We start from the raw sequence: 27,836 nt of genomic DNA, 5'->3' as shown, positions 1-27,836 counted from the left end.
TCACTCTCGCATTCTGTCTTCACGAGTAAGTGAGATTATTTTATATTTTGACAGGCTATAGAGGAAAGCAAAAAGAATGGTGGCAATCTGTACTCTGTATCCTTCTAAAGTTGATTATCTATTGAATTTGTTATTGAATAAGTTCATTTTGTCTCACAGCGCCAGCACATGGAGGCATGATGGGTTGGAATCTATGAGCAAGCAAGTGGCAACATTGATTCCTGTGTGAGTTATGTTTGGTAGTTTTAAGTAGAAAGGTGATCAGTTCACACAAAACCAAAGTTTACTAACATAATACCATTGCTGTAGTATACATTAGTATGCTACACTCTCAGAAAAAAAGGTACAAAAGTTTTCACCTGGTGCTGTACCTTTTCAAAATATACTAAAATGTACCATTTAGGTATGTGCACTTTAGGTATTTTAAACGTAGTAATATGCACTCTTTAGGGGTAAATAGGTACAAAAGGTGTATCTTTTTCAAAGGTACTGCCCCAGTGACAGCTTTTGTACCTTTTCTTCTGAGAGTGTATTACGAATTAAGCCTCAAAGAAATTTTCATTTTTGTGATGTTGTATGTTGTAACCAATTAGCCTCCTATAGCTTAACTTATATCCTACTCAAATGTTAACTTTTTTATAAATGTTTTGAACATGTTTGTTTAAACAGGCATTTTTTGCATAATCAAATTGCCAAAATTTAAGACAGTTATACACCAAATTGTACTGAAATGCTAAATATAAACATTTTTGTCAAGTGACAAAATAAATGGTTCCAAAAGGAGGTTTTCACAGCGATTCCATAGAAGAACCATTTTAGGTTCCTCAAAGAACCTTTCAGTCAACAGTTCTTTAATTTCATTTATTTATTTTTTATTGTGAAGAACATTTTAATAATGTAAAGAACCTTTTTTCCACTATAAAGAACCTTTTATGTAATGGACAGTTTCCATAGATGGTAACATAGATGATTCTATGTAGATGATTCCATGATTTTAACATATATGTCGATAAAAAACCTTAATTTTTTTCCTATTATTCAAAAATAATAGGCATAAGCAGTATATACCTGTGCAGTATTCAGAAAGTAGCATGCTAGTATTCCATTCCGAACACTGTCAATGTCTTCATATAGTCAACTCTCCTCCTTTTGTTGTGTCTTCTCCCCCCACCATGTGGTTAATTAAGCCATTTTCTGTTGAATGGGCAATCCCAGGGAAAGATGGATGCTGGTTCTGTTAAAACGCCACATAACTGGAAATTAAAGGGGAAAATCTAATGTTTTAGTGGGAAGTCCGATGACCCCCCGTTGCGACTCCACGGTTTGGACATGTTGTACAGACACATCGATTTGTTCTCGCAGTCTCTGCCGAACAGTGGGAGTGCATTTACACTAGGCCGTGCATGCAGCACACTGAGTGTGGATCTGCAGGGGTCAGGTCTAGACAAGCAACCATGCAGACCTACCATAAATGTAAATCACACCTTCCATTAGAGATGTTCAATCTCAACACGCATTACATGTGTAACCTCCATTTTATGGGTATTTGTTATTGTTTTGTTTGAGATGCTGTGCTTTAAATTTGAAATTGTATTTGCTTATCACTTGACACTTATCTCGTGTTTTTTGTTAAGGAAGGTGTGCAAGTCATCTGATTGGCATGTTTATTCAGCGGTATAGACATAGATGACTGCTAATACTGTAAAATGATAGCAATATTGCACATCCAGGAGATGTAAACACATTGCTTGCCAATGTCAAATATACACTGGTAATTTGCATACAAATAGGAGGTCAAATTTGCATATCAGGTCTAAAAGCAGCCTATTATGCCACTCAGTCGATGGGAAATGTCTCTGAATGAAATTACACTTTCATCATTCTCGTTGACTTCTGATACTAATCCAAATAACTGCTTTTGAATTGTATATCTTTTTGACATCATTCACATACTTAACCTCATACTACATTCTACATGGCATGCCATGTGCAAATATTATTCTTAGTAATTGCTTTGTGTTTAAGCTATAAATACTCTCTGAATAATCTCTTTGACTCAAAGGTGAGGAGCAGTGCGTGCTTTGAATATACACCAGGAATATAATATGTAAATAATAAAATATGTAAACAAATTAGCTTGATAATAGACGTATTATCAGATGGACCATACATAAATGAGCAGGCAACCACAGCATAAAGATATTATTTTTCATTAAAATTCATTAAAAAGAAGAATGAATCCCATTTGATTCATGCACGCCCCCACTTTACTGCATTTATGGAGTGATTGTTTTTAACAGTATCCAGGGTAATGTCAGTATACCACCGTGAAGGACAGACAACATCCAACAGGAGTAACTGTCGATGCAAGAGGAAGCTGTCTGAAAGGGATGTCCGGGTGCTAACCCGGATTGTATCCAAAAAACATAAAATCACAGCTGCCCAACTCACTGCAGAATTAAATGTGCTCAACTCTCCTGTTTCCACCAAAACTGTTCGTCGGGAGCTCCACAGGGTCAATATACAGTACATGGCCGGGCTGCTATAGCCAAACCTTTGGTCACTCGTGCCAATGCCAAACGTCCGTTTCAATGGTGCCAGCAGTAAAAATCTTGGGCTGTGGACAGTGTGTATTGTTCTCTGATGAGTCCACCTTCACTGTCTTTCCCACATCTGGGAGAGTTACGGTGTGGAGAACCCCCAAAGAAGTTTACCACCCGGACAAATGCATGCCCAGAGTGAAGCATGGGGGTGGATCAGTGATGGTTTGGGCTGCAATATCATGGCATTCCCTAGGCCCAGTGCTTGTGCTAGATGGGAACATCACTGCCAAGGACTACCGAACCATTCAGGACCATGTGCACCCAATGGTTCAAACATTGTACCCTGAAGGTGGTGCCATGTATCAGGATGATAATGCACTAATACACACAGCAAGATTGGTGACAGAGTGGTTTGATGAACACGAAAGTGAAGTTGAACATCTCCCATGGCCTGCACAGTCACCAGATCTGAATATTATTGAGCCACTTTGGGGTGTTTTGGAGGAGTGAGTCAGGAAACGTTTTCCTCCACCAGCATCACATAGTGACCTGGCCACTGTTCTGCAAGAGGAATGGCTCAAAATCCCTCTGGCCACTGTGCAGGACTTGTATCTGTCATTCCCAAGATTAATTGATGCTGTATTGGCCGCAAAAAGGAGGCCCTACATGCTTTTAAATTATTGCGGTCTAAAACCAGGTGTTTCAGTTTCATTGTCCAACCCCTGTATTCTGTCCCCTAACCTTAACATGTGTTTTAAAAACAAACAAACAAACAATAAATAAATAAATAAGAGAATTTAGTATGATTTATAATTATTTTCCTAATGAAACCTGCAATTTTGTCTCCACAAAGTCAAAAATGTAAGGTTTTACTACCTTGTGGAGACATTTGGTCACCACAATGTGCGTAAAGGAATTGTTCACTGGATAATACAAATTCTGTCATCATTTACTTCAAGTAATTACAAATCTGTATGTTATATTTTTCATTAGAACACACAATAAGATTTTTTGAAGCTCTTTTCCGTACAATAACAGTTCATAGTTACTTTGTGCATCAAGCTTCAAATAAATATATAATTAAATGCTACATCTAAGCAGATTGCAAATATTCATGCAAAACAGCTGCATAAATATTCTTCCAAAAAAATTCTTTTTAATCAGAAGAAAAAAAATCAGAGTGAAAAATCACAGTTTGGAATGACTTGAGGATGTGTAAATAATGACAGAATTTTAAGTAAACGATTTCTAAAAGTACAGCAATTGACACCATGTTTCTTTGGGTGGACTGTCTGGTAATCAAATGTCTGATGATTTTTGGATATGTTATATATAAAACATGCTGATTTCTCTTAGTATCTATAATCCTGTAATCCTAAATAGCAATGCCCTACTCAAGACATCACCAAATACAAGACACCATCCCCCCCGCACTGTGTTGAATCAACAACTGGCCGACGATTTGAATGAGTTCTATTGCAGTTTTGAAAAACCCTGTCTCACACCCCACACCCATTCTGACTCTCCATGGACACCAAATACAAGACACCATCCCGTGTTGAATCAACAACTGGCCGACGATTTGAATGAGTTCTATTGCAGTTTTGAAAACCCCTGTCTCACCCCCCACACCCATTCTGACCCTCTCTCCATGGATCCATTAACACCTCCAGCAACCCCCCCACTCCCCCCTCCTGCACTTTCGGGTCTGTGAAAGGGATGTGCGTCAGGTCTTCTGGAAACAGAAGACAAGAAAGGCACCAGGCCCAGACGGCGTTACACCAGTCTGAAATTCTGTGCTGACCAGCTAGCCCCTATCTTCACACAAATATTTTATCAGATCTCTTGATCAGTGTGAAGTCCCTTCCTACTTCAAACACTTCACCATCATCCCCATTTCAAAGAAACCCAAAATTACAGGACTAAATGACTACAGACCTGTTGCTTTGACATCTGTGGTCATGAAGTCATTTGAAAGACGGGTTTTGGCCCACCTGAAGGACATCACTGGACCCTTACTGGACCCGCTGCAGTTTGCTTATCGAGCAAACAGGTCTGTGGATGATGCAGTCAACATGGGATTGCACTTCATCCTGCAACATCTAGACAAACCAGGGATTTATGCGAGGATCCTTTTTGTGAACTTCAGCTCGGGCTTCAACACTATCATCCCAAACCTCCTCCTGTCCAAATTAACTCAGCTCTCTGTGCCCATTTCCATCTGTCAGTGGATCACCAGCTTCCTGACAGACAGGCAGCAGCTAGTGAGGATGGGAAAATTCTCATCCAGCACCCGTTTGTATCAGCACTGGCGCCCCCCAGGGATGTGTTCTCTCCCCACTGCTCTTCTCCTGTACACCAACAACTGCACTGTAAAGGACCCCTCTGTTAAGCTCCAGAGGTTTGCAGATGACACCCCACTTATTGGCTTCATACAGGATGGTGATGAGTCTGCTTATACAGACAGGAGGTTAAAGAGCTGGCTGTCTGGTGCAGTCTTAACAACCTGTAGCTGAACACGCTCAAAACAGTGGAGATTATCCTGAACTTCCCCCTGCACTCCCCTCACTCACCATCATGAACAGCACTGTGCCTGCAGTAGAGTCACTCAGGTTCCTGGGCACAACCATCTCTCAGGACCTGAAGTGGGACACTCACATTGACTCCATTGTCAAAAACGCACAGCAGAGGCTGTATTTCCTTCGCCAGCTGAGGAAGTTCAACCTGCCACAGGAGATGCTCACACAGTTCTACTCTTCTGCCACTGAGTCTGTCCTGTGCACTTCAATAACTGTCTGGTTCAGCTCAGCTACCAAATCAGACCTTAGAAGATTGCAGCGGATAGTCCAGACTACTGAGCGAATCACTGGTACAACCCTCCCCACTCTCCAAGAACTGCGCTCATCCAGAGTGAGCAAAAGAGCTGGCAAAATCATTCTGGACCCCTCACACCCAGGCCACTTCCTCTTTTAGCTTTTTGAACTTCCTCTTTTTCATCTTGCCATCTGGTCAGTGCTATATACAGAGCTCTGAGCACCAGAACAGCCAGGCATAAGAACAGTTTCTTCCCTCAGGCAATCCATCTCATCAACAGTTAACTTGGCAATAAACGTGTAATACACAAAACTATTTATACATTTATTTATTTAAAAACACCATACTTCTTATTTACATTTCCTTGCATTTGTACATAATATGTACACAACAATGCCATGTATTTTCTATTCTTGAATATTGTGTTTTTTTTTAGATATTTGTTGTATATTATTATTTCCTATTTAATTATTCTAGTTTTATCATCTGTGTCTTATCACTGTAATCTGTATATGCTGTGGCAGTTTCTGTCACCAAAACAAATTCCTCATATGTGTAAACATTCCTGGCAATAAACCTCTTTCTGATGCTGATTCTGATTCTAACCTTAACTTTAATGTATGCCTCACTGAGTCCCATGGAGACAGAGTTAGCATTAGTGAAAGAGAGCAGAGGAAAGGACTGTTCTTTGGTTTTGTTAACACAGGATAAGGTGCTGTTTGACTGATGTAAAGAAATGAGTGATAGATGGAGGAAGAAACCTTTCTCCTGCAAATAAATGAAGGCTGTGTTTATAATGGAATCACATTGGAATGGAAATTGTTTTTGTAGAATACCATTATCTTGGGATCTTGGCTTGTTTTGCATCTAAAAATAAAATGTGCTGATGTGCAAAGCTGATAGTATAATTCCCCTAAAGAATGAAGAAACTCTACAGTAAACACAGCCTGCTCAATTAATTGATTTGCACAATTAAAACATGTAGCCCAGCTATTCTTGCACCGTTGACTGTAACTCTTGCATAACATCAAGGTTCAATAAAATATTGTAAGCTCCAGGTGCAACCGCCCCCGGTGTCTAACAATTACCATTGATTCTACTTTCATGAAATCTATTTCTCAAGCTAATATTATGTCTGCATTGCAAACTATTATTTAATTGGACACATTTTAATTATTCAACAACAACCTCAAAGTTTTCTGCATTCACTTTAGGGTCTCATTAGCAATTGAAAGTTTTTCAAGTGAAAGTTTTATTTCATGAACCAGAAAACAGATATTATACATATGAGTGTTTATTGCTTATGAGAGAGTGAGTGTGTTCCCCTTTCCCCATTATTCCTCTCCAACAGTGATCAACACTCAAGACAGATGAGTGAGAACACTTTTGTTCATATTTACAACTTGTCTTAATGTGTTCTATTACAATGTGTTTTTTTCTCTTTTTGCTATTCTTAACATTTTAGTTTGGTGAATTATCTTTATACAGCAGAAATACTAATATCAATTAGTGTGCAATTCCAAATTCAGCCAAAAACAATACTGTACTAAACAGTAAATTAAAGTACTGAATTATTAGTTACATTAAATTGCACACCTAAAAAAGCACACTGCGGAGTATTATAAAAATGACAATACACTATTATGATCAATAGGTTAGCCTATATAAAATATGAACACTTTACTACATCCTAGCTAACACATGATGTACTAGTCTAATTTATTGTACTTTTTGGTACTTTATTGTAATTTTTTTTATTCGTATTTGTTAATTTCATTACTTACTATTTGACAACCTAACTACAATGTCCACCATCAAAGATATCCAAGAACGTTCCAGTTAGCCTCTAGGCCTACTATTCGTAATACGTTGGTAATTTTATTAGCCTACTTATTGGCAACCTAATTGCAACATCACAGGCCATAATTTGATTAGTAGGCCTATGACCAACTCACAATGTTGCCAGGTTATAAGATAACCAAGCTTCAGTTGTCCTATATTCACGATACTTTAATGATTGCGTGTATGTTTACAGGACTACGATGTGCTAAAACAGACAAGGTTTTCCTGATTTTTTGTATTTTTTTTTGCGTACAAACGATAAAACGATCCCGTTCACACGGATCCGCGAAAACGACTTAAAACACTTGTAAAGAAACACTATGCGAATACGTATGTAACCATTTTCACAAATGCACGTTTTTGTAGTTTCAGTGAAGATAAGGCCCCAAAATGCTATTGAATGGCCAAAACACATAAACGTTTTCATTTTAGTTGAAGACGGTGTCGTGTAGGCCTAATTTATTTATACTTATTAGTAAAGTAAGAGCAACTTCATAAGTTTATAGTTTTATTACCATCAAATTATTTTAATATTATCTGACCAGAATTTGACATCTAAAATGTGTAATTAAAACGTCAGTCACAAAATTTAAAAGTCCTTTAAAATAAAATGTGTGTGTGTGTGTGTGTGTGTGTGTGTGTTTCCTACCAAGAAGACATGAATGACACTGCGCTCTGGAATACTTTATTCTGATTGGCCAATGATGATAACGTGATAACTGCCCTGATGGTGATCAACTCAAATGAGGAATTTTAACATTGATCTTATTTGTTTATTTAAAAATTCCTATTTGATTTTTACTATTGTATAAACAATTTGGATATGGCTCATGGTTACCTTTGGAAACAGCACAGTGTTATAGAAGATGTATAGGCGAATATAGAGCTTAAATATAAATATAAAATGGGTACATACTAGCATTCTAGCAGTAGTTATATATAACATATAGCAATCTGAGTGTGTGGTGTCCTGCAGTGGTCCATGTGCAGATGTGTTCTGGCCCTTTAATAAAGTTGTGTGGCCCAGCTCTCTCTGTTGGGATAACACTGCTGGAGGCTGCTCGGGAACTTCAGGAATGGCGCAAGACATGCTACTCTAGCCGGGCAAAATACTGATGCAAACCCCATCCTCACATGCTCAGTGTCTTTAGTAAATGCTCGTTTATCCAGCGGATCATCGCTAAAGTGGGTAATTGTATAAAGACAGCATGACTGCATGATTTGTGAGGGTAACGTTAACGTTATTCAACAACTCGTCGCCAAAGTTTTTGCCGCTAACCTGCTCGCCAATTCATAATTTGTTTGCCAAGTGCAAATCAGGTTTGGTGTGAAAACGAAATACACGCAATCGAATTTATGCGTGTTTAACGTTTGATTTCGGTGCATTTTCTTGTTTTAAGAGTTTGCAATGAGTTTAATAAGTGAAAGTGTTGTCATCAGAGCTAACCAGTTAGCCATCTGGGTTCCACAGCAGTAAACGGAGCACTAACCATCCTCATCTCTATACTTTAAATAATGAAAACCAGGCAGTCACCAGCCAGATATAAATAAATAAATAAATAAATAAATTTATATCTTTATTAGTGCACCGACTCTGTCTAACCTTCCCACCAACTGTTGCTATGCAACGCACAGTGTCTACCCAATCATCATCATGCTGTTTTATTAAACAGTTTAGTAAACACTGCTTTCTACTTAGTAAACATCTAACGAAAACATCTGAATTTATTTGTTTTACTTACAGTATTTGTTTTCCTTTCTATAGCACCATGTCATCATTGATGCTGTAAGGTTTGATGCAGAAAACCAGTTTGCAGGTTGACTGGAGACACTCACTCACTCACTCACTCACTCACCTGCTGCTACTACTGCTGGAGTGTGTTTAGGGACACATCTGGATTAATCTTTCTGGACTGAAAAATGAAAGTGACAGTGACTTTTGGGAGGACTGGTGTTGTTGTCCCATGTAAGGAAGGATGGACAGTCCGGGATCTCATCCAGCAAGCCACCCAGAGATACAGAAAACTACTAGAGCAGGTGAGTACACTACCATTTTTTTTCACCCTCGTGTTGATTTAAACCCACATTGTTTGCTTTATTCCATTGAACACAAAAGGAGATGTTTAACAAAATGTTTATGCGGCTCGTCAAGTTTGAAAATGTGCATGCTTAAATGAGATTTGAGAATTAAAGGATAACCAAAAATTATTAATTAAAAATGGGTTACCTTTATTTTGACAGATAAAAAACAATGTAGACTACCGTTCAAAAGTTTGGGGTCAGTAAGATTTTTTTTTTTAATGTTTTGGAAGGAAGTCTCTTATGCTCATCAAGCTTCTTTTCTTTTCTTTTCTTTTCTTTTCTTTTCTTTTCAAAATGTAATTTATTAAACAAATTTAATTTATTCCTGTGACGGAAACAATTTTCCCAGTTTTCTAATTACTCCAGTTTTCAGTGTCACATGATCCTTCAGAAATCATTCTAATATCCTGATTTGGTGCTCAAGAAACATTTCTTATTATTATCAATGTTGAAAACAGCTGCTTAATGTTTTTTTTGGAAACTCTAATACATTTTTTTTTCTCTGAATAGAAAGTGATTTTTTTAATTTTTTTTTGCGTACAAACGATAAAACGATCCGGTTCACACGGATCCGCGAAAACGACTTAAAACACTTGTAAAGAAACACTATGCGAATACGTATGTAACCATTTTCACAAATGCACGTTTTTGTAGTTTCAGTGAAGATAAGGCCCCAAAATGCTATTGAATGGCCAAAACACATAAACGTTTTCATTTTAGTTGAAGACGGTGTCGTGTAGGCCTAATTTATTTATACTTATTAGTAAAGTAAGAGCAACTTCATAAGTTTATAGTTTTATTACCATCAAATTATTTTAATATTATCTGACCAGAATTTGACATCTAAAATGTGTAATTAAAACGTCAGTCACAAAATTTAAAAGTCCTTTAAAATAAAATGTGTGTGTGTGTGTGTGTGTGTGTGTGTGTGTTTCCTACCAAGAAGACATGAATGACACTGCGCTCTGGAATACTTTATTCTGATTGGCCAATGATGATAACGTGATAACTGCCCTGATGGTGATCAACTCAAATGAGGAATTTTAACATTGATCTTATTTGTTTATTTAAAAATTCCTATTTGATTTTTACTATTGTATAAACAATTTGGATATGGCTCATGGTTACCTTTGGAAACAGCACAGTGTTATAGAAGATGTATAGGCGAATATAGAGCTTAAATATAAATATAAAATGGGTACATACTAGCATTCTAGCAGTAGTTATATATAACATATAGCAATCTGAGTGTGTGGTGTCCTGCAGTGGTCCATGTGCAGATGTGTTCTGGCCCTTTAATAAAGTTGTGTGGCCCAGCTCTCTCTGTTGGGATAACACTGCTGGAGGCTGCTTGGGAACTTCAGGAATGGCGCAAGACATGCTACTCTAGCCGGGCAAAATACTGATGCAAACCCCATCCTCACATGCTCAGTGTCTTTAGTAAATGCTCGTTTATCCAGCGGATCATCGCTAAAGTGGGTAATTGTATAAAGACAGAATGACTGCATGATTTGTGAGGGTATTCAACAACTCGTCGCCAAAGTTTTTTGCCGCTAACCTGCTCGCCTCTCCATATTTTATTTGCCAAGTAAGTGCAAAACAGATTTAATGTAAAATCGAAAAACACGCAGACGTATTTATACGTGTTTAACGTTTGATTTCGGTGCATTTTCTTGTTTTAAGAGTTTGCAATGAGTTTAATAAGTGAAAGTGTTGTCATCAGAGCTAACCAGTTAGCCATCTGGGTTCCACAGCAGTAAACGGAGCACTAACCATCCTCATCTCTATACTTTAAATAATGAAAACCAGGCAGTCACCAGCCAGATATAAATAAATAAATAAATAAATAAATAAATTTATATCTTTATTAGTGCACCGACTCTGTCTAACCTTCCCACCAACTGTTGCTATGCAACGCACAGTGTCTACCCAATCATCATCATGCTGTTTTATTAAACAGTTTAGTAAACACTGCTTTCTACTTAGTAAACATCTAACGAAAACATCTGAATTTATTTGTTTTACTTACAGTATTTGTTTTCCTTTCTATAGCACCATGTCATCATTGATGCTGTAAGGTTTGATGCAGAAAACCAGTTTGCAGGTTGACTGGAGACACTCACTCACTCACTCACTCACTCACCTGCTGCTACTACTGCTGGAGTGTGTTTAGGGACACATCTGGATTAATCTTTCTGGACTGAAAAATGAAAGTGACAGTGACTTTTGGGAGGACTGGTGTTGTTGTCCCATGTAAGGAAGGATGGACAGTCCGGGATCTCATCCAGCAAGCCACCCAGAGATACAGAAAACTACTAGAGCAGGTGAGTACACTACCATTTTTTTTCACCCTCGTGTTGATTTAAACCCACATTGTTTGCTTTATTCCATTGAACACAAAAGGAGATGTTTAACAAAATGTTTATGCGGCTCGTCAAGTTTGAAAATGTGCATGCTTAAATGAGATTTGAGAATTAAAGGATAACCAAAAATTATTAATTAAAAATGGGTTACCTTTATTTTGACAGATAAAAAACAATGTAGACTACCGTTCAAAAGTTTGGGGTCAGTAAGATTTTTTTTTTTAATGTTTTGGAAGGAAGTCTCTTATGCTCATCAAGCTTCTTTTCTTTTCTTTTCTTTTCTTTTCAAAATGTAATTTATTAAACAAATTTAATTTATTCCTGTGACGGAAACAATTTTCCCAGTTTTCTAATTACTCCAGTTTTCAGTGTCACATGATCCTTCAGAAATCATTCTAATATCCTGATTTGGTGCTCAAGAAACATTTCTTATTATTATCAATGTTGAAAACAGCTGCTTAATGTTTTTTTTGGAAACTCTAATACATTTTTTTTTTCTCTGAATAGAAAGTTTAAGAGAATTTATTTATAAAGAGTAGCATTATTTGAAATATAAATCTTTTTTAATGTCTCTTCTGTCACTTTTAAGTAAGTAAGTAAGAGAGGCAGAAGATCTGAGCTCGCGGCTGCAGGCCAGTAAACAGCGAGTGTCTGAGCTAGAGAGGACGCTATCTACAGTCTCTACACAACAGAAGCAGTTTGAGAAGCATAATAAAGAGCTTGAGAAGGGCGGGACAGTCTATGTCCACTTTTAATCAATTTAATGCATCTTTGCTGAATATGTGTTGATTTTATAAAAAATTCCTAAACCTGACCATTAAATTGGGTAACCAGATCACCAGACTAAATAAAAAGAAAAGGCAAAGAATAACATGTAAGTGAGTAAATAATGACAATTTTTATTTTTGGGTGAACTATTCTTTCAAGGCCTAATGTGTTTTGTTTTACATCTTGTACATCTTTATAAAGGTTAATAATAGTTTTGGGATTGAATATTTCACTAACAGTATTCAGCATAGTGTCAGTTAATTAAGTCTTACCGTAACACAGAATAGCCAAAATCACAATGGGATTACCACACGCTACATTACGTAATTTTTAATATTTGGTTTTACATTTAATTAGAAGATGATCAAAAATGTATGCATTACCTTACGGGATTGAATGAACTGTAAAGACCTTATTCATTAATTTCAAACTTGTTAGTCAAAATCATGTGCTCGGAGTCTGATGGGAGCTGAAATGTCGACCTTCACTCTTATTATTGTAAAATTTAAAAGGGGTTCATAAGTGCCTTTCTCTGATGACAGGATTCCGCAAAGCTGATTTTATGAAGTCGGGGGCAGATGTGCCTTGTCCAATTTTTCTGTGTGATAAATGCAAATCAGAGTTAAAATGTGGCAGTTTTTCTGTCCCCTGAGCGCCGACCCTTTGCCCCCTCATCAGATATTTGCCTCATTGCTGCTTGAGCTTCATTATTTAAATAGTACATCAGTTTGAGTGGCATCCATTCTCGCCGGCTCTTTACGATCACCTGTGGACTGATGGGGATGTGGATTCGACACTCTCCCGGCGCATTAGGGTTTAGACGGACTCCTAATAAACAACAGGCTTTTCATCCTTCATCGCTGCAGGAGCCGCCAGGTCCAAATGAGCCCGTAGATTGCTGCGAGACTTCCTCGCCTTACTATTTACTGCGTTATTGCTTTCTCTTTAGAGTGGTCAATTTGACTGATGGCAGACAGTCTTCGTGTTTTGTACTGAAGCAGGTGTAGTGATCAGACCCGGGGTGGCAGTGGCCTTGTATTGCACCCTGTCACGTTTAAGATAGTAATATCATGGGATGGATTTGGCAGGTCAGGGCTCTGACAAGAGATTGCCAGTTGGATCCGGGTATTGCTTGGTTTTAGTATGCGATTGGCATGCAAGATCTTAACAGGCATTTACTCTTAGGGGCCACTGTGTGTCGAGCTAAGGTCAGACGATTTTTTTATTTTGGGTGGGCACGTCCTTTCACTCAGACACGTTTATGTGCATGCCTAGCCTTTATTTGTGTGTTTGTTATTCCCATCAGCTCAGTGTTATTGGCTGTTAGTCTCAGGGGAATTGGCGCGTGGGCTGGTGACGCACACGAGGCCTCGGTGAGGATGGATGGAGCTGTTTGAGGGATCCTGATTGGCTGCTGTCTCCAGAGCCTTATTTCCAGGCTAGGGTGAATGTCTGTTGTTTGGCCTCTGTAGAGTTTCTTTGATCTGGCTGTAGTCGGTCAGGGCCACAAGTAGTGTTTGCGCAGTACTAAATATCAGACGACAGTATGTCGTAAGTTTGTAAGTTAACTTGTTTGTAAGGTAACTACTGATTTCCTATTATGTGCTTTGATACAGACTCTCAGGTTCCCCAAACTATGTATATGAGGGTTACTACTGAATTTGGCTAGTAGAATGGCATTAAGGTGTGGACACAATAGTGAAATTTTGTTTGCAAACAAAAAATAATAATTTAAATTCCAGTGTCAATAGTGTAGAGATGAATTACGTACTGCTCACACAGGAGTCACTTTCAAACCAAGTAACTTTCTGTTGGTCAACACCGTGAGTTCATGTGACCAACTTGTGTAGGGAACTTTTTATGAAACTCCCATTCATACAGATTCCTATTGGAATGAATGGATGTCGTTTGGGAAATTTCTCCATGAAACTATACATGTGAAACCACCTTGCTGTAAAAATTTAATTCATACATACTGTACAGTGAATTAGCTATGATTATAATGTCTGAATTTATAAAAATAATTTAACAAAATTCTCAATATTTAAAAAAAATGTGTCTGTCAAAGTTGTGGTGCAAACAACATGCAGAGAAAAAACAACAAAAAAATCTCCTTTAATATCAGATAATTTGACCTTTTGTGAGTTCGCAAGTATTTATGAATTAATAATTCAGTTATTTATTAGGACAAACAGGCTTTTTTTGTGAGGTGTGGGGAAATATTGTAAAACCTTTTCTTTGTCCAAGTACAGTTGTTTAGTCTTTTTTTCTCTCTAATTTGAATTTTATTAAATGTTTTTTGTTTGTTTTTATGCATTGAATGTTGAATCTGTATGTGCCATAAAATATCCAGTGAAGCTGATATGGCAGTGAACTTAAACACAACATGAATTAATGATAATTGACAAAATGCTTTTAAATGTATATTTATATGTTTTTATATTTAACTTATTTTAAAAATATATAAAAAATAAAACCATGAATGCGATGTGTACACTTAACATGTATAATGTTTGTAAAATGGTACAGCTTTTTAAAAATCTGAAAGTACACTCTTAATATCAGTCAGTCAAGCAGTCAAGCATTATAATATGATAATCAAGTATTATTTAATAATAGAAGTTTAGTAATTAGAATTAAAACCTGGTAACCATGAACTTAGGACTGGTGCTGGTAATAAATAACTATAAATAGGGCCATTGTCTAATATTAGACATCATTTAGTCGCCCAGAGTGAAGATTTAGTCGCATATGCGAGTGATTTACTCGCAATGTAGAGGGTTGTTATCATTGACCCATTATTTGTAGCCTCAGATATTAATTTAGTATCAAGTGAAAAAGTACCAATGGCTGGTATTGCAACAAAGGCAAAATTTTGGTATTGCTTTAAACCTAATGTGAATAAGAGGAAAAGGGTTCATAAAACTAATTACATGTATGCAAGCATGCACACAATTGAACATATTTACACACTCTTACACAATGATGGATAATGGTATTAGCTTTATGAATAGTACTATGCAGTGCTGTAATATTAGGTTTAGTTGTGTTCAGTTTATGATTGGAAGCGTTGTACCGCAGTATGGTTTGTCAGTACTGAGAAGGCGGTACAATCGATCTTTGTGATAGATTGTTTTCATTACTTGGTTCTTTTCCCTGTGAGACTATATGATTCAGAGCTGCTGGTAACTAATGTCCTTCAGGTTTCCCTTGAAGTTTCATTAATAGAGTTAATAATCATAATGTTGCATTTATTCATGAATGCAGGGAGGCTTCACAAATCATGTCTCAGCGCTTTCAGCACAAAATGCAGAACAAACGGAGCATTATGTTTGCAGGAATACTAACACCCTCATCAATCAGTGCGTTTTTTGAACTTTTCGCGAACTTCACAGCTCTGCCACGCCATTTGAAGCTGGAATTCAGTGCCAGTGCATTCAGTATTTGCCAGGAAGTTTTGCTGAACGTGCGTGGATGATTTGGGGTTGCTGTGTCTGATAGCTCACTCATTCGTCAAATCTCTGTGACGATACATCGTCGTATCGATATTTTGAACACAGCACTATTGATTACCATAGACAAGCAACAGACACGCTGAGCTTGCTTTGGTTGTTTTGTAAAGGCGCCTCTAGCTCTGATGGAGTGTTTGATGGATATAAATTCATAAGATGTGTTTTGAGACTGTGAAAGCGCTGGGTGACTTTGAAAGTACAGTACAGTACAGTGAATTGGTCAACTGGAATACAGCAGACTTTTGGTTCCATTGACTAATCATCACTTTTGCAAACTCTTGCTTTTTTCCATTATGCATCTCTACTCTAAATGGTAATTCAGCCTTTGAGATCCATAATTATTCAATTACTGGTGTTTAGTGAAGACTTAATCTAATCACACCAGAAAGCTTAGTGATTATGAATTAACTGCCTGTGATTATCCGTTTGAAATGCGAGATTTCAGCATGTTAGTGGTAGTCTTTGGTATGTAGATTGTGTTGGATTATCCCTCCTGCTCCTCTAATAGGCAGAATGGTCAACTGAGATTGACTATTATCTAGAATTTTCTCCATTTTAAAAGGGGATACTAGGGGTGTAACGGTACACGTATTCGTACCGAAAATTTTCAGGTCTTTCGGTTCGTTACGCATATGTACCAAACAAATACAGCATTGTTTTAACCACCGCACGAGCGGAACTTCATTGGAAACTTCCAGTTTTATATATTGTTACTTTTGATAAGAAACAAAGTCTCATCTTTCAAGTGATGTCCATTTTATTCAGGAAATTCAAACAATAAATGCCGTTTTAACGCTCTTTGATGTGGTGTGACAGATCGCTGTATAAAGGCCTCCGTTCAAACGGCAGAGCGATCATCCCTTCCTCTTTACTACTAGTTTTAACGTGAAATAAACATGAATGAAAATCTCATGTCTCATGTAATCGCTCAATCAGTGTTTCAACCGCGGAAAGACATCAATAAAACTGCTTGTAAACAAAATGTCACGTAGCATTTCATTTACCTCAGGCAAGTTATCAGTGTCCACAGCTCGTTATTTCATTATAAATGAAGTCTAGAGAAGAGCAATTCGCGAAATATTAGAATATATCCTCATTATATTTTATTTTAACCCAATTTTGCTTCTCTGCTAGCGATTAGATCATTTTAAGCTAAAGCTAAATGGCGATACACTCTGTATTTTCTATGAAGTGGAATGTTTAGTTTTCTTTGAACGCAAATATAGGCTATGATAACAAAAATAGTGAATGTATTGTGAAAAAAAAAAATGAAAATGAATTAATATGCATAAAATATACTGCAAACTGGGGTTAATTTCATGTCAAAGAGTGCTCATTTAAATTATTGCAGAGCGTAGGGCTGGCAATATGGCCAAAATTTATATCACAATATATTTCTTAATTTCGGTTGATACGATATAATTCCGATATCGATATGAACACTATTAAAAAAAAAAAGCCTCATAAAAACTGCCAAGAACACCCACAACAGATGTCTGTACCTACAAAAATTTATGAAAAATTAATTTGCCAAGTCTATAAAACCTCTTCCTATAAAACTATTACATTTAAAAAAAACAAAACAGCACAAATAAATTAATATTTTATAAATTAACCTTTTATTTGTATTTAGCCTTCATACAAACAAGAAATGTGAAATGTGATCTCAGACTCACCTTATTAATTATTAATATCTTTAACTTCAAACTATAGGCTAACATACCAGTCAAAAGTTTTTGAACAGTAAGATTTTTAATGTTTTTTAAAGAATTATCTTCTGCTCACCAAGCCTGCATTTATTTGATCCAAAATACAGCAAAAACAGTAACATTTTGAAATATTTTTACTATTTAAAATAACTGTTTTCTGTTTGGAAATATTTAAAAATGTAATTTATTCCTGTGATTTCAAAGCTCAATTTTTAGCATCATCACTCCAGTCACATGATCCTTCAGAAATCATTCTAATACTCTGATTTGCTGCTCAAAAAACATTATTATGTTTAAAACGGCGTAGAGTTTTTTCAGGTTTCTTTAAAGTAATAGAAAGTTCAGAAGAACAGCATTTGTCTGAAATAGAAATCTTTTGTAACATTATACATTTCTTTATCATCACTTTTGATCAATTTAAAGCTAAATAAAAGTATTAATTTCTATAATCAAATTAAAAGCCCCAAATATCCAATGATCCTAGAACCGCATCTGACTGTCTCTTTTAAAGCATTTCTTGCATCTCTAAATTTTTCCCCTGCAAAGCTTGTTTAGTAACTAAATGTTTAATGTTAATTTTCAAGACCGTTACTTTTGGACTTTTAAATAGTCCACTGCAAGCACAAGAACGTCTCCAAAGACGTACATACAGAGCTTCATTAAGACCAACTAGTTGACAAATTGATTAGATTATGTAATGACTTTTCAGTTTTGAAATTATGTAGTTTTCCAGATCCCTTTCCTTTAGTTTCATGACTCCGATTTTATGCTGAATATCAAGTTGGCAACCCAACAGAGTTCCAAAATTATACTTATTTGTACTTTGCATAGTTCTATTAATGGTCAAATGACCTTTGACTTCAGCAACAATACCTAAGGGAACTGTTTTCTGCTCATTTTTGAAAGTTGATAAGCCTAATTATTTTGATATCGTATGTATAATTATGTGGTTATTTGCATTTAGCATTTTCCCAGCTGTCTGTGACCCTACCAGAACAGACCTGTCACCATTTTTGGGTCACGACCCACCAGTTACGGACCACTGCTCTACTGAATGGGTTCCCCTGTTCACTTTGGCCTAGTTTTATGGACAAGCTAATTGCATGTAGGCTTTGTTGCACTGAAGGCTCTCAACTTGTCCAACTGCCTGTAAGTTAATGGAGGTTAAGCTGTAGCCTTGCACTCTGCATTTCATATTTGTGGACAGTTCGACCTCTTAGCTAGTTGTCACAGCTTGGAGCATAACTACTTGCCTGCGTGTTATTTCACCCATGATAGAGCGGCGAGAAGTGTTGTTAATTACCAGATTTCTTTATCCGCCATTGAAGTCTCAGCAGCTCACAGTCTTGCGTTTTTTTTTGTTATGCTAATCTAAAACATTTTCCTGCAGCTGTGTAATTATGCATTTAATGTGTTGCAGGATTAAAGCGAACGAGAAATGGCCTAGATTTAGTTGCGCTAATCTTCAGCCTTTTAAATGGTGCCATACATCAGCTATCACTTGAAAAGAGCATGGTTACCACTTTGAGGATTTGCTGTCTAATTTCTGCCGTATGCATACTGCAGCCCTCTGCTTTGCGTATTTCTTTGTGCTTTGTTTTTTTCAACGAGGTGTTTTCCATTGACCCGGACATGTCAGTTTCCAGCGGGAAGAAAAGACGCCTGTGATCTTCAGCCAACGCTCTCAAGAATGTTCCGGGCTGGGAAATGTGCTTGAGTTGAAGGCCCTACATACTTAGCATGTCGGCAATCCTTTGTCCAGAGGCAGTAAATTGTTTGAGAGAGAGACCTTAAGAGGAGGAAGTGCTTGGGAGTCACTCAGGAAGTTATCAGGCCGTTGAAAGGACACTTAATTACCCAGGCAGACATAGGCTGGGGTTGTGCTGCTGTTTTTTCATTAAGCTCAGGAATGCCTGATGCACGAGTGCTGAGTTGGCTGATATCGTGGAAAAGCCTGGACTTGTGCCAGCAAGAAAACAATTAGCGTGCCTTGCCTCAGAGACAAAGGCTGTTAGCATCTGCTCTCAATGAGAAACGTTCCACGCTAGGTGTGTGGTTTGTGATGGAAACTACCTCTGGATCTCAAGATGTCCTCACGAAGTACCTCTGTTCAGCTTTCAGATATTCATGCAGTTTTGGCAGCAGAACTCGCTCTCAGAACACTAATGTGCTATTTTCTGTGGATCCACATCCACTGTTGTGTTTTTATTTGTCTGTAGTCATTGTTTTCAGTGACAGTTGGAGGCATAGTGCTCTCTTTGAAGACATTTCTTGGAATAAACCAAATAAACACAACGTGTAGTTAGGCTTGTAAGTAAGCCAGTGTTTTGCTTTTATTTGAGTGTAGGCTGTTATGAGTTAGGTTTGGCTTTGGTTTTTGTGCTTTCCTGCTGAACATTATTTTTTTGTATGCATATGCTATCACATCACCATGTTTTTTGCTTCCATAATGTGTCTAATGGCGCTTTTCCACTGCATGGTACGGCACGGCTTGCTTTTGGGGGGTTTTCCACTGTGTACAGTACCTGGTACCTGGTACTTTTTTCAGTACCACCTCGGCTGAGGTTCCAAGTGAGCCGTACCATTACCAAAATGTGACGGGTTAAACCCTGCTGATAACTGATTGGCCAGAGAGAATCGTCACTACCTGCGTCATTGAACTTTGCGACACGAGACACTAGACCCACTAGATGAAATCAGCACAGCCAGCGAGGATCGAACGCAACTTTTTTTGAACAAACGCAACAGTTTTGAACGAGCGCACCTTTTTAAAAAAAACAAAATAATGGCTGTTTCGTGGTCTGTTGAGGAAGTACAGATGTCCCTCTCGTTGATAGCCGAGGAGTGGATCCAGCGAGAGCTTGATGAGATGACGCGGAATGAAAAAGTTTTAACGACATGTCTATAATCCCACCCAATCTAAAGTGGTACAAAACTGCAGTGGAACTGGAAACACAAACCGAGCCGTACCATGCAGTGGAAAAGCACCATAAGGGGCCATTCACATGTCGTGCCTAAAAACGCGTGGAAAATGCTAGGCGAGCCGATTTCTGCTTTTTTCCCAAAGCGTTCGGGCGCTTGCACTCCAGAGGCGTCTGCTGTTGCTAAGCAACAATGACCTGCGCACTTCATGAAGACGCGGAAGTTTCAGCAAAGGATAAATGGATTTGCAGCACTAAAAATCGCTGGCAGTAGCTCTGCTACTAAATTTATTTAAAAATGTATATCCTGTACAGCTATGATCAGTTGTTGTTAATAGTTGTTCTAAACTTTTTATAATAAATTTTTATGATTAGCGTTTTGACTTTTGTTTAGCAAGAGCTGTTTAGTTTTTGCAGTATGTTTGGACCCCAGTTGGTGGCTTTTTCGGCCGATTGAGCATGTTGAATCAGTGGTGGAGCCCGTCGGTGAGCGAGATCACTTTGATTGGCTGTTAAGCTTAGCGAACCAGTGCAGGAGCAGAAAAGCGGTAAAGTGACGAAAGCAAGCAAAGCACGGAGTCAAGAGAGCAGTATTGCTATATTACGAATCCATCTGTGTTGAGCGAGATTGGTGTAAAAATGGTAAGCAATCACTGCTTTGTTTATGGTTAGTATATCTGCAGTCCTAGCTCTTTCGGTTTCCCTTTTTTTGAATGACGAATACAGACTACTGCCACCTGCTGGTATGGAGAGTTATTTCCCCTCTCATATGCATAGAACGCTAGTTGGCCAATGGCTGTAGTCTTTTTGGTGTGTTCCTGCATTCGGTATTATTTGGTTGTGCTCCTTCTAGCTGCCCTTAGAAACCTGTCTGATTGGAGTCGGACATGAAACCAGGCTTATTTCATAGGGCTTTCTTATGATAGTCAACTATTCTTTTAGCCAACCCGCTGACTCGTCATCTTGTCTAGTCAATCTGTAGTGTCAACATGCTGTTGGTAATTTCTTGTATATTGGGGACAGTGCTGTGTGCTTCAGTCTTGTAGGGTGTGTGTGTCTGCATATGCCATATTAATGTTGTATGGCTTCCTGATTATTTTATTAGCGCTGCTGATATTTATCAAACACAATGCTGGAGTAGGACTGGAGAGTCCAGACATGCTGTCTGTTCAGGACTCTTCCTCTATCTGTTAGTCTAATTTAAGTACTGATTACCCACATACACAGCCCTTCACATTGGCCTTTGTGCCTTGTGCCCAGGAAAATATTAATTTCATTTGTGCTACCATATAAAAACTCATTTCATTCAGGCTATATTATGTTCCATAACAGAAATGTTATGAAATGAGGTGTGGGTCAGAAAATGGCATGTTTATTAAATTCAATTCACGGCAAAATTGGTATTTTCATATTTGAGCAGAAAGTGCAAGAATGCAGTGTGGAGGTGGAAGATTGTTCTCGGAGATGGACAACATCTTATTGCATCATTATCATCACCATCATGATCATCATTACTGTTTATGAGCTTGGTAATGGACCCTGCACCAACAAAAGCAATCGTAAAAATACGGCAGGAGCCCCACTGCTCACCGTCATCAGGGTAAAAATTGCAAAATGTTCCAGAGATTTCCATCGTTTCATTACAGCACAGCCTCACTATCTCCCGCTACACTCATACCCTCATTCATTGGTTTCATAGCTGGGAATAGCTGGCCTTAATGTGGCATGTAATATAGCATTATTCCCATAGACTTGCACACTGTCGCTCTTTGCTGAATGCCAGAAACTGCCACTCTCATGGCCTTCGGCTCACCCTGCATTGCTGCTAGCGTTCAAAAGCTCAGGGCTCATTTAGGTGAAATCGTGATTAAACGGGTGCGTTGGCTGTCAAATGTCAAATGGGCTGCGTGAGATGAGATCATGTGGGATCCAATGTCATGGTTTTATTGTTTATTGAGTGAAATACAAGCTTTTTGTAATGTTTTTATTTCTCTAACATGACACTGATGCCGTAATAGAGACAGTAGAATAAGGAATAAGTCATATATGGAATACAATAGTATGTAAAGGGTGATGGGCGTACGTGTATGTTTAGAAAACTCACTTAGTACACCTCTAAATACCTACAGGAACAGCATTGTTAAGATGGAGAAGATAATATGTGTTTGCACCATTTTTCATTGCTGCAGTACTGTTTTGTCATGCTATGTATTTTCTTGAATGTAAATCCTAAGCAGTTTTGGTTCTTTGGTAAATGTATCTTATTTTACATATGCTTCTCTGCAACTAAGGACTTTTGTTGTGAAAATATTTTTAACAAGAATTGATAATTCACAAAGACTAACAGATAGACAAAACTCAAATCTTAATCATAACAAACGTCACAGCAGTGATATAAAAAAAAATCCATGTTTTGTAAGGTGATGTGCTCTTTGTGCATTTTTAAAAGTGAAGATTTCACCTCTCACTTAATCAAATGTTAAACCTGCTTGAGATTATGAATTCGTTAATTAGACTGCTGTTTCACAGCAATAATACTGAAGCATACTTTTATGTAATTATAGATAATGATTATGACGGGTGTTCAAGCATAGTTTTTTTTGCAAAAAAATACATTCAGTATTACCTCGCTTGTTAGCCTATATGTTTGAAGAAAGATAAAACAGGTTTTGTATGGTAAGTGTAGACATTTATCTCTTGGTCAGCTCACATTAAGCAGAATCAAATTCATATTGTAAGGTCTGATATCTGCTCACTTGCAAATAAAAAGAATCCGTCTGTCCCAGAACATCAGAGGGTAAGTTTCAGTGCATTTAGGGCTGACATTACAAAATAATAGGGTTGGGTATCGTTAGAAATTTTCCGATTCCAGTTCCTAAATGAATTATTATTATTATTATTTTTTTTTACTATTTTACCTTCATTGAGTGTAGTGTTGCTGTAAGGTAGTAAGTAATGTTGAGTAATGCTAGTCCATCAATCACATGAGCTTCAAAGTTGATGTTTTTTATACTATCAATAACATTTTGCTTTTCAAGCAGGAATAAACATTGTATATTTGTGTAGGTCATGTACATGTTCATGTATGTCAGTATGTACTGAGAGAAGGTCATATCTTCTGATTGTTTTACTGTAGTGCTGAGAGACTGACCTTTTATATGAAAATTGTGTAAATATGAATCATACACACAACCTCAGTTTGTCTGGTTAGAGCTGACAGCTCTGCTGACCCACAAAAGCCAACATAAACAGGATATGCCCAAATAAAAGTCAGGTTTCACTAGGGCTGGGCGATATGACGATATTATCGTATATCAACGATGTCTCGTAAGTATCGCGATGTCGATGTCAACAGTCAGGTAACAGACATTATCGGAAAAAAATGACAAATGATAAACCTAGTAAGTTGTAAAATATTTTACATAGCCCCATAGTCACCATACAGTCTTTTTGCATGCAAGAATGAAATAATTTAGTAGGAGGGTTGGGCATCGAAAAGCTATTCCAATTTCGGAAATCAGATCAGATGCATAAGGTCAGGAATCAAATTACTTGTTATAAAATTACATTTCGATTCTGCTTCTCGATTTCTGTATGCGCTTTTATTGTGATTTCAAAAGATTCAACTAAGATGACGAAATAGAACTCACTTCTGCACTCGCGCACTGTTTTCTGAGCTGCACACACACACACACACACACACACACACACACGCACAAAAGCCGCCTCTTATATACGCGAACACTGGACTGAGCTCTCTTTCTTGCATTGTTACACATTCGAATGGACAAATACACACAGAATTATATCTAAATATCCCATAAATGCAATCGGTTATGTCTTAAGTGAACGTAAAGAGCTGAGAAAGAAAACATGTATTTTGATTAATAAAATAAAAATTAAAAAAATTACAATACAAAAATGAAATTTAAATTACCCTGCTTCTAAATAAATAAAGCAGTTTTTTTATTTCGTTTGTTGTGCAGATGCCTTGTTTATACCTAACTTCTTGAAATAAAATAAATTTGTCATTTAGAGTTACATCACTCCAGTCCCTGGGACCTGGTTGGTGGCAGTTGTGAGCTTACAATGGTTTGATGATTTGTGGATGTTGATGTTTTCTGCTTTGTGTTTTGTCAGCATTAAGCAGAAAAGTCAATCGGGCCCATGATAGAGCCTTGTGGCACTCCCCCTCTAGGAGAGGAGTTTTAGAGTCTGTTGTAGAGGAGTTGTGTGTTCACTGTAATGAAAGATGTCCTGTGCTCCTTGTACATGAGAGTGCCCTGATACACACTGCTCTAAAGATAGCACAAACACATTGAGTATTGTTAGCCCTGATGGGCAGGCTCAAGTCAATGCTTTTTTTAAAGAATAATTACAATTTAGACATCACTGTGGGAAACCTGGGAAACTGTAAGTCTGAGATCAATACATATTGTCTTGCTGATTATTAACACTGACACTTTTGTTTCGAAGGAGGGAGATTTCCTGGTACGAACCCACCATGTTGAGTACTGTGATGGGGGAATTCTGGATCCTGATGATGTGCTTACTGACCTGGTAGAGGACAAGGACAAGGTAAGGCTCAGGGAAACAGTCGGGTATTAATATTGGATCCACAAGACGAATGTTGTTACATCCTCTAAAGAATAATGCTAAGCTCAAAGTCATAAATATTGTGAATTGCTGAATCATAGACCTTTAAACATAAAAACTGATTGTCAATAATTGCTCATTGCTGTTAGCTTTGAGTATAATTTGCATCTTCGACAGCCTGAAGTAAACATTAAGGCCTACATTAAACCTAATTCAGTGTTTCCTATATAATTCAGTGTTCAGGGAGTTCTTTCTCCACCCACCTAAATTATAAAATTATAATTGGTCTTAACTACAAACAAAAGTATGATTTTGTAACATGTTTTTCAGACAGTTCAGTAAATGAATCAGATTTTAATTTAATTTAATCATACTCAAGAACTCAATGAATAATTTGTGACTAATACGAAAACTCATAACTGGTTCATGAGTTATTCTTATGTGAATAGAATTACAGAGGTTGCGGTGTATATTTATTTTTGTCTGTAGCCAGTGAAGACGCAATAGAAGATGTGTTGTGTTTGTTTTATGTTGTGGTTTCCGGTCCTTCAATTCAAGCTGGAAGTTTACATCTAGGTAGTCTCGCGTAGCCAGACCTTCAGACTGACGGCTGAAGGTCTGGAATTCATGGCAGCTTTCATTGGCCAAGGCCCGCCCATGAGGACGTTTGACCGACATGTCAAACAACCAATCACCGTTCGTTTCATTTCAGCGTCACGCTTCGGGGATATTTCACATACTTTTGAAAATCCAGCATTTAGTTGATCCTGATAAGCGCTCATCGTCACAGTTTTAAACACGACGGCTTTCTTCTTTCGTGAGGGGGTTTGGTGCCATGGCATCTTTGTTTCCAGGCGAAACGTTAAAGAACACGACACACGCGTCTCCCAGAAATCTTGTATAATTCAACCAATCCGATGACGACTTCGAAACTCCTGAAGTGTTTCCACTTCTGTGTGCCGTATGCATCAGACGTTCAGCCAACGGTCCGTGGGCGTGACGTCTGAAGCTGAGACTAACATCTAGGTAACCTATGATTTCTTTTGCTGTGGTGCTGTAGCTTCAGTGGTGCAGGGAACGCTGACCTAACTCATAAAGAAATCTGCCAGATAGAAGTTTCTCGTTGGCTTTGTTCAGTGTGTAGGTGTTTGGTCCAATAGCAATGAAATAATAAAACTGTAAAAGATTAGCTAGGGTGCATTGGCTTTTCATATTATTTGATGTACTGTTAATAGTGCCATTAGTTGGCAATGTCAGTTATTCCAGAGCAACAAAACGGCACAGGAAAGAACACCAGAACACATTTACTCTCACAAATGTGAGAAGATTTGTTGAGAAGTTGTGAAAAAATGTGAGAATTTATGGAAAACAAAATCACATGAATATGAAAAATCACAGGTTAGGTTGCAATGCCATATGCACCAAATATATGTGCTGTGAAAAAGTAGAAAATGTTAAATATACCTTGCTGAATGTGAAGTACTTTGGTGATGTTTTATGGATGTTATGATAATTTTTTTAACCGTAATGTATTTTTAACCTTTTATGGACATGATGGTCATTTTCTATTTATAATGGTAACACAGCATACGGTTCCTGGATTCATATGGAAAGTGCATCGTTGACATTTGCTTTAGAGGAGGCCATTTGGACCACCCTCTGATGAAAGAGTGGTCTCTCCAATGAGCCCTCGGGGTATTCTGTTTGTCCTTTCTCTGTATGGAGGTTATTATACTGAGCTGTGTGGCCACTCCTAACTCAATAACACAAAAGGGCGTTTGCCTCTTAATTGAATTCTCTCAGACATCAGATGCAAAGCTTTTGATTTCTGCAAACTAATTAATAGAAGTGAAGGCACAAGGCATTATGAGTTGCATGCTCTCTGTCTCGGAGCAAGATGATTTCTGGGATATCGCTTTATAATCAAAGTGTGGAAGTGTTTTATAGGCTTTAGCCACAGGGAATGCAGCCCATTTCTGAGGAATAATTTGAATATGAAAGATGAAAAATGGTCATGATTTAAAGATTATGAGTGGGACTATTAACTTAGAGATAATAGTGCCCAATGTTTCAGCATTCAGACCTTCTATAATTGGTCCTAACTATGTCTATAAAAACAATACTATTTTGCTACCATATTTTAATTTGAGACTGTTGATTCTATGTGTTAATTTAATACAGTTGAAGATTAATTAAATCAATGCTTTAAAAAGAAGCAATGCATTTAATCATGCCTGCTGACTTGTACACTACAGGAAACCTGTCTCTTTGAACCACACATATAGAGAACAGGCAGCACAGAATAATAAGCTGTTCACATATCAAGGCTCAACAATAAGGACTGCCGATGGCCAGGGGTCAGTGTGAAACACACTCAGGACAGTTGATGGAACGGTTTTGAAGCTCAAAGTGGGCGGAGCCGGCCATCGCCATCTTGGCAGCACGTCACCGCGCGTCACTCCCGGATAATCGAAAATGGGCAAAGAGGCGGGAGCTGGTTGCTGAAACCACGCCCACCTAACTCGACGCCGGTGACAGCAGCGGCAATCCAGCTGTCACTCAAGTGGCCACGCCCTTAATTATGCAGAATTTTACGGCTTAATATAATTTAAGCGGATGAGTTTTAAAAAAATTCACCCCCCTCACAGTTGTCATGAAGGGCAAAATTAGCTATATAGACCAAAAT

The 27,836-nt window shown here is 37.7% G+C and overlaps 1 protein-coding gene across 3 annotated transcripts in view; it reads left to right on the top strand.

Moving 5' to 3' along the window:
- Positions 1 to 10,632: 10,632 nt before the first annotated feature.
- The window catches only part of LOC107721601 (partitioning defective 3 homolog B-like), a 334,485-nt gene continuing 317,281 nt past the window's right edge, over positions 10,633 to 27,836 (top strand). For all 3 annotated transcript variants that reach the window (XM_016529701.1, XM_016529700.1, XM_016529699.1), the window contains exons 1-3: positions 10,633 to 10,756; positions 11,334 to 11,605; positions 25,031 to 25,132. In XM_016529701.1, the coding sequence (XP_016385187.1) occupies positions 11,489 to 11,605; positions 25,031 to 25,132 (219 nt within the window). In that variant the 5' untranslated portion in view covers positions 10,633 to 10,756; positions 11,334 to 11,488. The remainder of the gene's footprint in view (positions 10,757 to 11,333; positions 11,606 to 25,030; positions 25,133 to 27,836) is intronic.

This window comes from Sinocyclocheilus rhinocerous, unplaced genomic scaffold (genome assembly GCF_001515625.1).
Source record: "Sinocyclocheilus rhinocerous isolate Xijiao unplaced genomic scaffold, SAMN03320098_v1.1 scaffold30, whole genome shotgun sequence".
NCBI lineage: Eukaryota > Metazoa > Chordata > Actinopteri > Cypriniformes > Cyprinidae > Sinocyclocheilus > Sinocyclocheilus rhinocerous.
Note: the sequence above shows the minus strand (reverse complement) of the source record. Positions and strands in the feature narration are given on the sequence as shown.